This window comes from Equus przewalskii, chromosome 24 (genome assembly GCF_037783145.1).
Source record: "Equus przewalskii isolate Varuska chromosome 24, EquPr2, whole genome shotgun sequence".
In the NCBI taxonomy this organism is placed as follows: Eukaryota; Metazoa; Chordata; class Mammalia; order Perissodactyla; family Equidae; genus Equus; species Equus przewalskii.
Window position 1 is genome coordinate 13,841,133 of NC_091854.1, and position 15,848 is coordinate 13,856,980.

General features: G+C 35.4%; 1 protein-coding gene across 5 annotated transcripts in view; it reads left to right on the top strand.

Moving 5' to 3' along the window:
* Positions 1-15,848, top strand: part of SYDE2 (synapse defective Rho GTPase homolog 2) — a 49,236-nt gene that overhangs the window by 18,128 nt on the left and 15,260 nt on the right. For all 5 annotated transcript variants that reach the window (XM_070592752.1, XM_070592750.1, XM_070592749.1 and 2 more), the window contains one exon: positions 3,915-4,041. In XM_070592752.1, the coding sequence (XP_070448853.1) occupies positions 3,915-4,041 (127 nt within the window). The remainder of the gene's footprint in view (positions 1-3,914; positions 4,042-15,848) is intronic.

The following is a 15,848-nucleotide window of genomic DNA, read 5'->3' on the forward strand; positions in this document are numbered from 1 at the left end:
TATTTTCATTAATACGTATAGATTATGACAGTGAGAATCAGCATATCACTGAGGATATTATTCTGAGGTACAAGTAATTGTTTATACTCATTTTTGCAACACAAATTAAGCCTAAAAATCACCATGTTCTGAGACATTTCTACTTTAGTGCTATCAGAATTTAAAACATTCGTTATAAATGTCAAGGGTAAATATCACAAAATCTGGAATGTGAATTTCTTTATATATAGAAAGGATTTTAAAATAGCCTTCCTTGAACTTAACATGGAAACTGTAGAAACAGCATAAGTTAGTAGAGTTTTGTATTAAGATGCAAGAGACTTGGATTCTGATTTCTCCTCCAATTATTAGCTGTGTGATGTTGGGCAAATCACTTAATCTCTGTGGGCGTTATTTGCTTGTATCGATGCAATAGGTTCCTGAAGCTAAGTAGGACATCTGAACTTTTGAAATGTCTTCTCAGATATGTGATTCTATCAGGTTGAGTTTGTGTTGTCTCGGTGGGAATGAGGCCTTTAGTTTGCAATCCAACATTGGGTCCAGTTAGTTTTTTCATAAAGTTCTATTTTTCCTCCATTTTTTTTTCAGGCAGCGTGTAGAGAAGTCAGAGATTTGGCAGGTTTTACAGCTAATTACTCAACAGAAACTTTTACAATTGAATATTAAATTAAGTAACTCAAATAGCACTGTACTTTTACAGTCTATTTTCTGAAATATTTTAAAAGAGCAGGTGTATAAGACTATTGAAACTTATTTTAAATGCCAAGAAAACAGTGCTTTTTATTTCTATACTTAACATTTAGAAAGATTTATTTTAATAAAGAATTATTTCCTGTGAAGTAAAAAAGGTACAGTTGGAACTGTGCTTTTTTTTTTTTTGCTGAAGAAGATTAGCCCTGAGCTAACATCTGTGTCAGTCTTCCTCCACTTTATATGCGGGCTGCCACCACAGTATGGTGATGAGTGGTGTAGGTCTACACCCAGGATCTGAACCTGTGAACATGGGCCACCAAAGCAGAGCATGCTGAACTTAACCACCCAGCCACAGGGCCAGCCCTGGAACTGCACTTTTTAAACACCTTTTTGTTTTATCTCTTTTGCTTCTCCAAGCCCCCTGCACCCTGACACACACAGAAAGAGGCTTATTGTGCCTGCATTTTACACTGCATTTTACAGAACAGCACACTACTTAAATTTTGTTTACCTTTTTTTTTGCAGGGAAAAATTCACCCTGAGCTAACATCTGTTTCCAATGTACCTCTTTCTTTTTTTTTTTCTTCTCCCCAAAGCCCCAGTGCATGGTTGTCTATTCTAGTTGTAGGTCCTTCTGGTTCTTCTGTGTGAGCTGCCACCACAGCATGGCAAGTGACAAGCGGGTGGTGTGGTTCCACAATTAGGAACCAAACCCAGGCTGCTGAAGCAGTGAGGGCACCGAACTTTAACCACTGGGCCATCAGGGCTGGCTCTTGTTTGCCTTTTTTTTTTTAAGCACGCAATAAATATTAGTTATTATTAGTAATACCCATGTCACAGAGTTAGTAATGGTGGAGCTGGAATTTAAAACTAAATTTTCTGATTTTAAGGCTAGTGATCTTTATACATTTCAATCAGCCTTTTATAACAGCAAGCCCTCCTATCTCTGTAGTATTTTACAGTATACAAAGAGGCTTCACCTGCATTTTTCTTATTTGATTCTCACAGTAAGCTCTTTACTCTGTGCACACGTTACTTAGTTGGAGAACTGGAAGCTTGAAGAACAATACATTCACTCCGTTTACCTCCTCAACAATTATTAAGTGTATGCCGCATTCTATTAAGAGCGGCTTCTCCTAATGCTCCAGCTTCCTTCCATATTTCCAGTCATCTATTGTTTACCTTTTTAGTCAGTAATTATTCTTGTTTTTTTTTCACCATGCAAATCAGGTTTTGATAGTCATACCAAAATAGTTTGTGGCATCTTCCAAATGCTTTGAATGCTACTGTCACCCATCTCCTGCTTCCAAAGGGAAAAATTGCTATAGAAATCATACTCGTGGTCTACCCAGTAGAGAGTCTCTCTCTGATGGAAGCATCAAGCACGTACTTCAAGTGTTTGATTCAAAAAGTCAGCCTCTGAAGTTAGGGATATATCCTAAAATATCCTTTCCTTGGAATATCTATATTAGATCTTCCTTCCTTTATTCACCTTAAAAAATATGTATTTGTAATTTCAGCTTTTGGGATAACATGGTCCATAATTTATTACTTACTATTGAAGTATTCCTTTCTTCAATTTGTTCTAGGCTCGTTTCCTTCTCAAGTTCAAGGGATACATCCTTATTATGGGATTTTGTGACACTTAAGTATGCCTACACCAGAAAGGCTCTACTCAAGTTAGTTTCGTCTAATGTGATAGCGTTTCCTTTGATCCTGTTCAATATTTTAGTTTCATTTTTCTGGATCATCTACAGTTCTACCATGTCTTTCTTGCGATGATGTGACCAGCATAGCACATGCTGTTCTCAATGTGAATGCACTGTGAATGTGGATAAGAGTAGGAAATTTGAATTTTTTTCCTCAGTACATTCCCTGGTTTCCCATATTATACTGATCCTTTTGAATGTAGCAGCACCTTGCATTACCTTCTCCTAGAAATAACTGTAGGTTCCTTACTATCTTTCAATTAATACTTAATAGTTATCATCTCAAATATTTTGGATAAATATCCCTGTATCCATATTGACAGTTTTCCTATATATCCTGTATTTCCCACCTTCTATAGTATATTCTGTCAATTATTTGATGACTCAGAAGAAGTTAGTGTCATAAGTAAACCTGGAAAGTTCATTTGTGATTTCTTCCTCTAGATCATTTATAACATTTTAAAGTGATTCCTAATTCAAATCCTTGGGGATCCCCGTTGTTTGTTTTTACTTTATTTCTATCTTGAAATAACTTCTTTATCCATAACTTCCTTCACTTCAAGGTGATTGAACTTCCTAAATAGTCTATAATATGAAGTATAGGTGACACCCACTTATTTTCCTTAATTTTCTTGAAGGTTTATTCTTTTGAAAAACTCCAATTGCTTAATCAGGCATGTTTTCTCTTTACAGATACCGTGTTGATTTCTTCTCAAGAATTCATAGTGAACTTCTTAAGACTTGCTATTTTAGAACCTGTATGAACTGTTTAAAAAACAAATTTTTTTAGTGTAGCTTGAGGGGAAGGTGGATGGTGTCATGCATCTTATATACATTTGAACTAGAGATTTTATTTTACCTTTAATATGTTATTTTAATTGAATTTCCTCTATCACTTTATAGTCAATTAATTTGATAAGCTAAAAAATCCTAGGTTTGCTTTTGTTTCCTCCTGAGAATCTTTTTTTTCCCTAAAAAGATAACTTCATGCAAATAGTATACTGGAACCTTATTTCAAGTAGTGTATACTTCTTTGTGGATACATAAACTGAGTTTTAATGAGATTAAATAACTTGCCCAAATTCACCAAGCGAGGAGTGATGGAGTGGGGCTTTCTTTACGAATCCAAAACCCCTGTTTAACCACTGTGCTGTGTTACTTCAGTCTAGAGCAAAAGATATAAAAGGGCATATAAAAGGGCATCTTGGGGCATGGAGATATTGGTTGAACATATAAAACTAAACGGAAGAGATTTTATCTTTGTTTAAGGTAAGACAGCCAGCACTACAGAAATCATAGTATATTGTTTGAATTTAAATGAAAGAAAGGAATGTTCTAATTAAACTAATGAATATAGTCTGTGGTGAGATTTCAAAAGCTGTGTTTGAGGTATTTTTAATTAAATGCCATTAGAACATAGTTGATTGCCAAGTTTATGTGATTTATACATACTGTACAATTACATTTTCTTTTTATCAAATTTACAGAATGTGGCCATAATTTTATTTCTAGGTAGTAGGCCTTTACCGATTATGTGGTTCGGCAGCAGTCAAGAAAGAACTTCGAGAGGCTTTTGAGAAGGATAGTAAAGCTGTTGAGCTCTGTGAAAACCAGTACCCAGATATAAATGTAATAACAGGTAAGAAATAGATTTTATGTACACATACTGGAAAAACAACATCTGTAGGAGAGAGAACTGAAATACTATTTTGTAGCCTAAATTTAATTTGGTTTTATTCTGAAGTCTTATTTCCCTTCTTTCACAAACACTACTGTGTTGTTTTCTCTGGGGAGGTCCCCGCCCTTCAACAGCTTCAATTCTTGGGCGGAAGTAAGACCCACAGTGAATTAGCTGTGGTAGCTAGCAGAAGGAAAAGGGTACCTTTTCTTCATAGAGGGATAAATAAAATGCCATTAGAGTTCAGTTTGACTGGAGCTTAGGTGATGTAAAGGCTTGGCTATCTGGTCAGAGAACTTAGATTTATTTACTAGGCAGGGATGCATCAAAGATTTTTGAGCAGGGAGTGAAATCTTTAGAGATAGTCTTCAGGAATATTAATCTGGTAACTCTATGTAATGGGTTGAAGCTAGAAGAGACCAGAGGAAGGAAAACCAGTGAGGGAGCCTTGGCAGTAGTCCCAGCAAAGAGGTAATGAGAGCTGAAGGAGTCCCGTAGCGGTAGCAATAGGGGGAATAGAAGTGAAAGGATAGGAAGAAAGAGGGCCCAGACAAACATGACTTTGACACCTGGGTAATTGGGTACCATTAGAAGAAAGAAGAAAGCTGGGAGGAGAGCTACTGCTTTTAGTGGAGAAATGGAGAGAACGATGATAAATTGGGTTTCTTTTCAAACTTATATATTGACTTTGAGGTACCAATAGGAGACCTAAGTGGATATATAAAGCAAAGTTGAGAGTACTCATCTACAGCTAAGAAGAGGATGGAGTAGAATTTGAGGGGTCTTTTTATTTACCCAAGTGGTGAACGTAATCCAAGGTAAGCATGGGAAACACGCTTCCAGTGCACCTGAGAGCTGGGGGTAGAAAATGGCAGTTTGAGGGACATTGGGATGTAGTTGTAATTAACGCCTTGCAATTGTCCATTTGTTTGAAAAGACAGGAACTTTGAGGATCTCCTAACTTTGGAGGCAGGCAAAGGAAGAAGAAACAGCTAAAGAGACTGAGAGAAAAGGAGTCAGAAAGTTTGGGGAACAAGACAACAGAGTTTAAGGAAAAGTGTAATGCAGTGTCATTCTGTGGAGGGATCATGTAAGATGAGAACAGAAAAAAGACCTTTGAATTGGGCTATTAGGAGATTATTCATAACTAATTGATTCTTCAGGGACTACTGGCTTATAATTCCATATTTGTTTTTGTTGTTTTACTTTTTGTTAATGAAGTTTTTGAGCATGTACAAAAGTAGAGACAATACTGTGATAAACCCTCTTTATCCATCACCTGGCTTCCATAAACAACACATGACCAAACCTGTGTCATTTATACCTCTCATTTGATTCTCTGCAAACTTGGATTATTATGAAGCATGTCTCAGATATCATATCCTTTCCCCTGCAGATGCTCTGCTATGGATCTCCAGATCTTCTGTGTATTTTGATAGCTCTTTCCCTTCTCTCTACTGTCAACTGCCATTTTTTTCCCATGTTATAGGGTGTTTCTCTCTTCTAATTTGCTTTCTTATTTTACATACAGTTAATTTTCTGGGTGAGAATTTGAAGAAAGTTCCTCTTGCACATATTGAAGAGATTTTTCTTAGTTGAAATCTTCTTAAACCTTACTTTTGGAATTGAGGCCTTCTAAACAGTTGAGGTTCTCAATCTCTGAACTCTGAATGACTATATTCTCATAGAATATTTAATGTATACTCTTGGATAACCAAAACTTTGATCCTAAGCATTTTAATTCTAAGAGAAAACAAACCAAGGCACTTTTTCTTTCTTATAAATGTTAGCCAATCAGAAATAATGGTTACTTTTATTTTTGTAAAAGAAGAAGGCTTATCGTTTCTATAAGAAAAATATCATTTCTACAAAATAGTAGAATTTTTCCTTAATAATATGTAATTAACAAAATCCATTTTATAAATTCATTGAAGAGAAGTTTTATAAATAGCAATTCTCAGGAAACTACACTCTACAACTAAATGAAAGGAAGTTTTGTCTCGGTGAAGCCTTATCTTAGAAATAAAAATTATGTCAAACATGTATGATTTTAGAAGATGAAGTGATGTGGTTTGAATTGATTATTTGCTATAAGAGAAGGCCCGTAGTTGGAAATTTACAGCATATGCAGAAGATATGAACAACAGGTCAATGAACATTAGGTTTATATCATTCTTATCTAAAATCGAGAGTTTCCATAATTTATGAATTGGCTATTTCGTGGCTCTATTTTTTGTACTGTTCCATTTCAGTGAAGCTGTTTTTCAAAAGAACATAGAGCTGTTTTCTTTCTTGATAAAAAACCAATGAAATGATTTAATATTTGTCTGAGAAGGATCATTGGAAATGCAATAAATTATACAGAAGGTCTCATCTTGGCTCAAAATAAAGGGTATTGTTGATTTGGGAAATTGGCCAGTAATGGTGTTGCCTCATGTGTTTTTTCCATGTGAACTCACATTTCTGAGTAAACTTTGAAATATAATTAACAGTTCAGTAGGTCTAAAAAATGAGAAATTAATGAAGTGAATGAAAGAGTTTACTTACAGTTTAATGTGTTCTTAGTAGTTAGTCTGGAATACAGAATGAAGTGCTCCTGACAAACCAGATTTTTTCAATCAGATGCAAAATTTAAGATATGAAATCTATTCACACTTGTTATGGGGCTTACTTACCAGAACAATAGAAGAAATTAGAAAAGTCAAAATATTTATTACTTAGGGATTATTAGAAAAGAATAAATCTCTTGAGGAGGAAAATTCAGTTTGAATGTGTCTGCCCACTGTAAAATAGACTTCACATGTCAGTGCTACACAATCAGTATCTGGGTTCAGTACTTAAAAGTTCATTTGGCCATACCTTTTTCTGATTTTAATCCTACCTCAATTCTTTTATTTTCCTTTGAAAGAAAACTTGATCAGAAATAAGCCAGAAATTATCTTCAAATCATTAATAATTTTCTTCATTTACACATATTTAATATACATTTTTCCCATCATATATAGTATATGTTCTCTGATCTCTGGCACACTAACTTCCAAATTACTTCTGTTTGTCTTCATCTGAGTTGAACACAGACGTCTCAAGTATGTAAACACTAAGGAATGCAAAACATTGAGGAATGGTCATAGATTTAGAAACGAAAATATACTGAGGCAGTATGTGAGAGCCATTTGATCTGAGTAACACGTATAGAGTATGCCTAAAGAAAGCAGTAAGTTCAAAAAGTGTACGTGAGGTAGGGTGGGGTAGATTAATGGATTTAAAAAATTAATTTATAGTACTAACTTCAGGAAATGTCAATGATTCTACATTCAGATCTACCTACTCTAGTGTATCTTTATTATCTATGTAAGTTTTACCTGAGAAAGAATGATTCTCATGGTTCTCTACTTGTATATTCAATATTCTGGTTTTAGTGAGTTAATCTTTTGTTATGGTAGGTGCCGGTAGAGGATAAGGGCCATTTTCCCAGGGGACAGAGTCTCACCTGAAGAATGAGGTTATTTAATATATTAATCTTCATAGTCCTGCTATTACTAGTAGAAAGATGATATCCATCCATCCAACTATCACATATTGAATGCTTACTATATGCTAGATACTTTGCTAAGGCATCTGGAATACAATGATGTGCAAGAGATAATCTCTGCCCTCAAGAATATTAGTCTAAAAAGGAAGACAGACATAGAGATAGCTAATTATAATATATGAGGAGGAGCACCTATGGTTAACTGTTGGAGGATCTGGGGCCAGAGTTCTAGGCACAGAGAACAGGGTGAATTTTGTGATTGAGAATTAATAAAATACAGATACTACAAACCAGCCTCTGAGAGGTAGAAGTAGTTTTAGTGATTAGAATGTTTTGTTTCCTTTAGTGTGATGATACATGTATATCCCATCATGGGGATGAATAGAATTTTCCTGTGTAGTTGGCCCTCTGCATATGAAGGTGAGAGACATATGGTTTCGTATTATCTATTACACAGCAAACTTATGAGCAGCTTCAGAGGTATAGCCAGAACCAGTTCTTTATTTACCGATTATTGCCTGCATTTTCTTCAATTACATGATGCAAGATTTATTGTGTTGCACTAAGCTTCTCCATTATAAGTTTTCCCCAAGTCTCCCTTAAGTACCTCCTGTAGCATTAAAGATTATCACCATAAACTTATTATCTCAAGGTTTTTAGGTCGCCAAAGTGTTTGAAAGATACTAAGAAGTCAGTATGGTTTAAGATGCTCCTGTCTATCGCTAAGTTTTGGGGATAAGGCCATATAGCTAATTTTTACGTTTATGAGTAGTTAGTATATGTCAAAACACTGTGTAAATACCTCCTTTCTGTATCATTTTATAAAATATTTTATTTTTCCTATAAACTCTTTGTCTGCTTTTAGAAAAGGAACTATAACTTTTACTTCATTGAACATAATTTGCATTGAGCATACTTTAAGTGCTTAATATTTGTTAATTCTTTTTTATTTGCCCGCAAATTATAGTGAAACGATCTTGAATTTGGATTAATTTAAAGCTCCATTTATATTATGGTTGTTTAGTATATTAATTACATAAAAGATAATGATATTTGAAATATATGTTTCACTAAGTTATAAAGTTATCTTTTCTGGAGATCTTTTAGGTTTTAATTTAATGTAATTGCATTATAGGGCATGTCTCAGACTACCAGGGCATACTGAGTTTTGTTAGAACTAACAAGCTGAGCTTTGTCAAGGAACAAATATGGAATCCTTTTTTTAAAAATCATGCCCTAGAGGGTTAGTAGTTTCTTTATTTGGCAGCTACAGAAAATTGCATTTCCACTTTCTAATTGTAACTCACTTGTCCTCTTTACGCTGAATGTTGTTATTCAGTGTGGGTAGGTTTAGACTGCAAAACTCATGATAGTAGTAAAGATCACATGGTATAAGTTAAGAAATAGGGATAAACAATTATTGCATGCCCTACTGTGTACAAAAGGCTTTATCGTTATCACGTGTTGATTGTTATGATATGCCAAGCACTTGATCATATCTCTTCATATACGTCAAGGAAGAAGTTTGGTCAGTATTCTCTTGGTTCCCCAGTTCTATTTCCAGATTATTATCTGTTCACTGTTGAGTAGAAACTTATACTCTCTTGAGGAATAAAGCTCTCTTGAAGCTCATGGCATATTCCTATACCACCTTTACTTTCCTATTTAACGTCATCTACAGAACTCTTGGACATTCCCATTTATTCAGTGAAGACTTTGATATCTCGCCTGCGGTTATATTTCCAACCAATGTTCTGCCACATCCTAAGTGATTTTAACATACAAATGACCAATCCAGAATCCATTTATTGAAAGACTAGCCCCTGTTGAACTATGTTTGCACCTTGTCAAGAATCAGCTTAGCATAAACGTGAGGATTTATTTCTGGACTCTCAATTCTATTTCATTGATCTATATGTCTGTTCTTATGCCAGTATCACACTGGTTTGATTACTGAAGCTTTGTAGCACATTTTGAAATTGGGAGGTGTTAGTCCTCCAATGTTATTCTTTTTCAAGATTTTTTGGACTATTTTGGGTCCCTAGCATTTCCATGTGAATTTTAGGGTCAGCCTGTAAGTTTCTGTGAGAAAGCAGCTGAGGTTTTGATAGCTTGTGTGTTGACTCTGTAATCGATTTGGAGAGTGTTGCCGTCTTAACAGTATTAAGTCTTCGGATCTATGAACATGAGATGGCTTTCGGTTTGCTTAAGTCTTCTTTAATTTCTTTCATAAATGATTTTTAGTTTCCAGAGTACAAGCTTTGTACTTCTTTTGTTAAATTTATTCCTAAACATTTAGTTCTTTTTCATGCTATTGTAAATAGAATTATCTTAATTTTCTCTTTGGACTGTTCATTTTTAGTGTATAGAAATACAATAAATTTTTGCACATTGATCTTGTAATTCGCTAAACTCATTATTAGTTCTATTAGCTTTTTAGTGAATTCCTTAGGTTTTTAGACATCTGAGATTGTCATATGCAAATAGAGGCTCATAGTTTTGCTCCCGTCTTTCCAAAGTAGATCCTTTTTCTTTCTTTTTCTTGCCTAATTGCCCTGGCTAGAACCTTCAATATAATGTTGAACAGCAGTGACAAGAGAGAACATCCTTATCTTCTTCCTGGTTTTAGAAGAAAAGCATTCAGTCTTTCACTATTAGTTATGATGTTAGCTGAGTTTTTCATAGATTTCCTATATCAAGTTGAGGAAGTTCCCTTCCATTCCAAGTTTATTGAGTGTTTTTTATCATGAAAGGGTGTTGAATTTTATTCAATGACTTTTCTGAGTCTTTTGAAATGATCATGTGGTTCTTGTCCTTTAGTCTATTGACATATTAATTGGTTTTCAGATGTTAAGCAACCTTGCATTCCTGAGATAAATCCCTCTTGGTCATGATGTATACTCTTTTTATTTTCTAATATGTTCCTGGATTTAGTGTGCTAGTATTTTGTTGAGAAATTTGTGGCTGTATTCCTAAAAGATATTGGTTGGTCTGTAGTATCCTTGTGATGTCTTTGTCTGGTAATGCTGGCCTTGTAGAGAGAGTTGGGACATGTTCTCTTCTCTCTTATTTTTGGAAAGAGTTTGTGAAGAATTGGTATTAATTCTTCTTTCAGTATTTGGTAGTATTTATCAGTAAGACCGTCTGGACCTGGGCTTTCTTTTGTGGAAAGTTTTAAAATTACTAATTCAGTCTCTTGTTATATATTCAATCTCTGTTCAGATTTTATATTTCTTCTGGAGTCAATTTCAGTAGTTTATATCTTTCTGTGTTCTAACCTTCACCTGAGTTATCTAATTTATTGGCATACAGTTGTTCATAGTATTCACTTATAATCCTTTTTATTTCTATAAGGTAGGTAGTGATGTCCCCTCTTTCATTCCTGATTTTAATAATTTGAGTCTCTCTCTTTTTTTCTTGGTCAGCCTAGTTGAAGATTTGTCAATTTAGTTGATGTTTTCAAAAACCAGCTTTTGGTTTTATTGATTTTCTCTACTATTTTTCTATTATTTATTTCATTAATTGCTACTCTGATCTTTATATTTTCCCTCTGCTTACTTTGAGTATAATATGCTCCTCTTTTTCTAGTTTCTTAAGGTAGAAACAGGCCATTGATTTGGGACCTTCCTTTTTTCCTAATGTAGACATTTAGTGTTCTAGATTTCCCTCTAAACTTTGCTTTAACTGCATCCCACAAATTTTGGTGTGTTGTGTTTTCATTTTCATTCAATTCAAAATATTTGTCATTTTCCGTTTGCTTTCTTCTTTGATCTATGGGTTATTTAGAAGTGTGTTAGTTTGTGTCAAATATTTAGGGAATTTTCCAGATGTCTGTCTATTATTAATTTCTCATTTAATCCCATTAAAATCATACGACATACTTCACATGGCTTGAATCTTTTTGTATCTATTTAGATTTATTTTAAGGCCTAGTGTATGATCTTTTGTGGTAAATGTCCCATTTGAACCCTTGAAAAGAAGGTGTATTGTAGTGTTTTTGGATATAATATGCTATAATTATCAATGCAGTCAAGTTGATTAATAATGTTGTTCCAATCTTCCATGTCTTTACTTGTTTTCTTTTGACTTGTTGAGAGAGGCGTGTTGAAATCTCTGACTGTGATTGTGGTTTTCACCCACCACCCATCCTCTAGTACCCCCTTTCCCTTAAAGACATCAGTTACACATATATTAGGTCACTTATAATTTGCTCTACAGCTCACTGATACTCCTCTGTTCATTTTTTCCAGCCTTTGTTTCTAATCTGTTTCATTTCAAATTGTTTCTATTGCTGTTTCTTCAAGTCATTAATCTTTTCTTCTGATATTAGTCTCATCCACTGTGTTTTAAACCTCAGACATTTTAGTTTTCTCTACTTGAAGTTTGATTTTTTTTCATACCTTCTATGTTTCTACTTAGTATGTTCAGTCTTTCTTCTTCCTTCTTGAACATATGAAATACCATACAATAACTGTTTTAATGTCTTTGTCTACTAATTCTATCCTCTTTGTTGTTTCTGGGTCAGCTTCAGTTGATTTTTCTCTTCATTATAGGTTATATTTTGCCTGCTTCTTTATATGCCTGGTAGTTTTTTATTGGATGTCAGACATTGTGAATTTTACCTTCTTGGGTGCTGGATATTTTTATATTCCTATAAATACTTTGAGCTTTGTTCTGGTATGCAGTTAAGTTACTTGGAAAGAGTTTGATTCTTTTTTAGTTGTGCTTTTAAGCAGAATGAGAGCAGCTTTTAAATGAAGTTCCTCTTTTTCTACTTCTTTGGTTCACTACTGAAGCAAAACCCTTCTGTTTACTTATATAAGTTTCCCATGGCTCCTGTAACAAAGTGCTGCAAAGTGGGTGATTAAAACAACAGCAATTTATTGTCTCATGGTTCTGAGGCTGGAAGTCCAAAATCAGAGTGTCAGCAGGGCCCTGCTCCCTCTGAAACCTGTAAAGGAATCCTTCCTTGCTTCTTCCTAGCTTTCGGTATTCCGCTGGCAATCTTTGGCATTCCTTGGCTTGTAGATAGATCACTCCAGTCCTCTCTCTTCGCATAGTGTTCTTCCTGTGTGCATGTCCCGCTATGCATGTCTGTCTCTGTGTCCAAATTTCCACTTTTTATAAGGACACCGATCATATTGTATTAGGGCCCACCCTAATGATCTCATTTTAACTTGATTACTTCTGTAAAGATCCTATTTCAAACAAGGTCACATTCTAAGGCACTGGAGGTTAAGACTTAAATATATCTTTTTGTGGGAGACACAATTCAGCCTATAACAGGACTGTACCCAAATCCTATGAATTATCAAGTTTTCCACTTGATTGCTCAGAACAGGAGCTATTGCTAAGCTCCCAAAATTGTTCCCTCTAATCCTTTTTGTGTGGTTCTTTCCCCAGCCTTGGGTGGTTTCTTCACCTGCATGTGCTGATCAGTTCTTAGACGAAGACTCAGGAGATCCTTACAGATCTCCAGAGTTCTTTCTGGGCATCTCCTTACTCTCTAATACTCTGTCCTGCAAGCGATTGCCACTTTGACCTCCTTAGACTTCTAGCCTTCTCTCTTCAACTTATATCTATCAGTATCTATCTAACAGGTCTAGACCTCTTAGCTTCCTGGGTTTCCACTTCCTCACTGTGACCTGGAAAGTCTTTCCTGGGAGTAAGCTGGGGGCAGTTATGGGCACACCTTGTTTGTTTCCCATACCTCAGAGATCACTGTCCTTTGCCTGATGTCCAATATATTGGACATAGTTTTTTTCAGATATTTTGTCTAGTGTTCCCAGTTGTTGCAGGCAGGAAGGTAAATTTAGTCCCTATCACTCCATCTTGGCTGGAAGCACTGGTCTGTTTTTCTAGCCTGTATCTGGGTTGCCAGTTGCTACTAGAAAAGCATCACACAAAGGTATATCTTGGTAGCAGTATAAATCTGTGAACTTCAAAATTGACTAGGCTTTCAGTGGCACTTGCTAATAATTATGTTTTCTTATCTGCTCACTCACTCTCTTTGTCTCATTCTCCAGAGTGTCTATTTAATATCTTGTTATTCCTCAAATCTTATTTCACCCATGTCACCCTTAGCATATGACCTTGCCTCCTAACCTGACAGAGAAGATAGAAGCCATCAGATGGGAACTTCCTCTACTTTGTGATCCAACCTGCCAACATGCCTTCTTTGGCATACATCCTTTCCACTCTTCCACTATCCTTTCTGTAACAGTATAGAAATGATCATCTGTACATTTTGGACTAATTTTAATTCCTTCATGTGTTGTCAGAAGCCTCTTCTTCCTTTCTCTTTGGCGTCTTTGCTCAATTGATTATATTCCTCTCTCCTGGACCTTGAAAACCATAGTAATATCTTCTTTACGTTAACATTTAAATGTTCAAGTCTCTCCCATCTTAGAAAAAAAAATCCCTACTTTGATCCTCTGTGGTTATCACCTTCTCTCATAGCCAGATTTCTGGAGCAGGTTACCTGTCTTTCTTTCTCTTTCTCATTTCTTTAACATCCATTTGCTTCCTAACAAACTGCAACCTGACTTCTGTGTCTTTTATTCCCTAGACTGTGCTTACCAAGGTGGCTGACTTTCTTCTCTGGTGGACATTTTTTGGTCCTTGTCTTAAATTATCTCATTGTTTCTTATTCCTAGTTATAAAAGCCTGCTGCCTTAGAAGCACAACAGGAATTTTTTAAAAATACAGGGACATGAGCCCTGACCCTGGAGATTATGATTTAGTAGGGCTGCTGTAGGGCTCTAGAATCCGTTTTTTCAAAGTTCCTCAGGTTATTTCAGTATGTAGCCAAGTTTGAGAAATACAGTTCTCCATAATATTTAACACAGTTCTTACCTAATCTAACCATTGTTGGGTATCAATTGATACCATAGACTCTTTCTTGAAACATTTGTTCCTTAACTTCCTTGGCAGCATATTTGCCAGTCTCCCCCAATCCCATCCCGCCTCTTCTTACCACTCATACCTCCTTAGCCATTCTTCCTTAGTCACCTGTGGAAGATCCTCTTTCTGATTCACCCTTAAGAGGTGATATTCTTAAGGGCCTTTTTGTATCACTCTGTATGTCTCCCTGATAATCTCAATTATTCCCAGGTTTCCAGTTATCATCTCTAAGTTGATCATTCTCAGATCTGTGTCTCCAGCCATCCCTTTCCTGAGCCTCACATTCTTGTATCCAGCAACCTTGAATGTCCCATAGATACCTTGAGTTTGACATGTTCAAAATGAAACTCCTTTCTATCGCCTAAAACTTGGTTTTCCTCTTTTTTTCCTATAAGTAAAGCCACTACTATCCACCTAGATGCTCAAGCCCCAAACCTAGGAAACATTCTTACTCCTCCTTTTCCCTCAAAATTACAAGTGCATTTTTGGCTTAGTGGTCTTATTTTGTGAATTTATCCTATAGACATCCCTGCATATATACAAAGTAATGATGTGCGAGGTTATTCATTGTAGCATGTTTTGGAATAATGAAAGATTAGAAACAACCGAGGTATGCATCTGTAGAGACTGACTAGATAAAACAATGGGACATCTGTACTTTGGAATACTATCATGTGACTGTAAAAATGATTGAGGAAGCTCTCTGTGTACTGAAAAGATCTGAAGGATATGATGTTAAATGAAAAAGCAAGAAACAGAACAGGAGGTATATACTTTTATTTAATAAAGGGGAACAAATGGTAATACATTATATTTGCATAAAAAAAACACTGGAAGGATGCGGAAGAAACTAATGAACCACGTTACTGTCAAAATTTAGACAGATTATAGATGGGAAGCTTCTTATGTGATCATGTTCAAGTTCAAACCAAGCTTTCAAAGTAAGTTCTCAGTTAAGCTGAGAGCATGTTCTGAATCAGTGTTGTCTATATTTAGGTTTTTGATGTCAGGAATATCTCCTATTTTTCTTGTGATCACATTCCGGCCTTTAGCTAGTATTTTACCTACCGTGCTTATGTGTAACAACCATTAATTAACCTTTCCTGTTTCCTGTGCCACACAGGTCATCTCTCTAGAATCATAACCACTTGTGGTGTGTTTGGAATTGACTTCCCTCACTCCTAATGTAGTAACAAGTCTGACGATTTCTGCTGTTGGCTTTTGATTTCATTTGTTTGGTTTTAGGAATGATTTTTTTCTTCTAAAAATAGTGTAGCATTAGAAATTATCCAGCCATCCAGTATATATGTTTAACACATCTTCTGTATTAAAG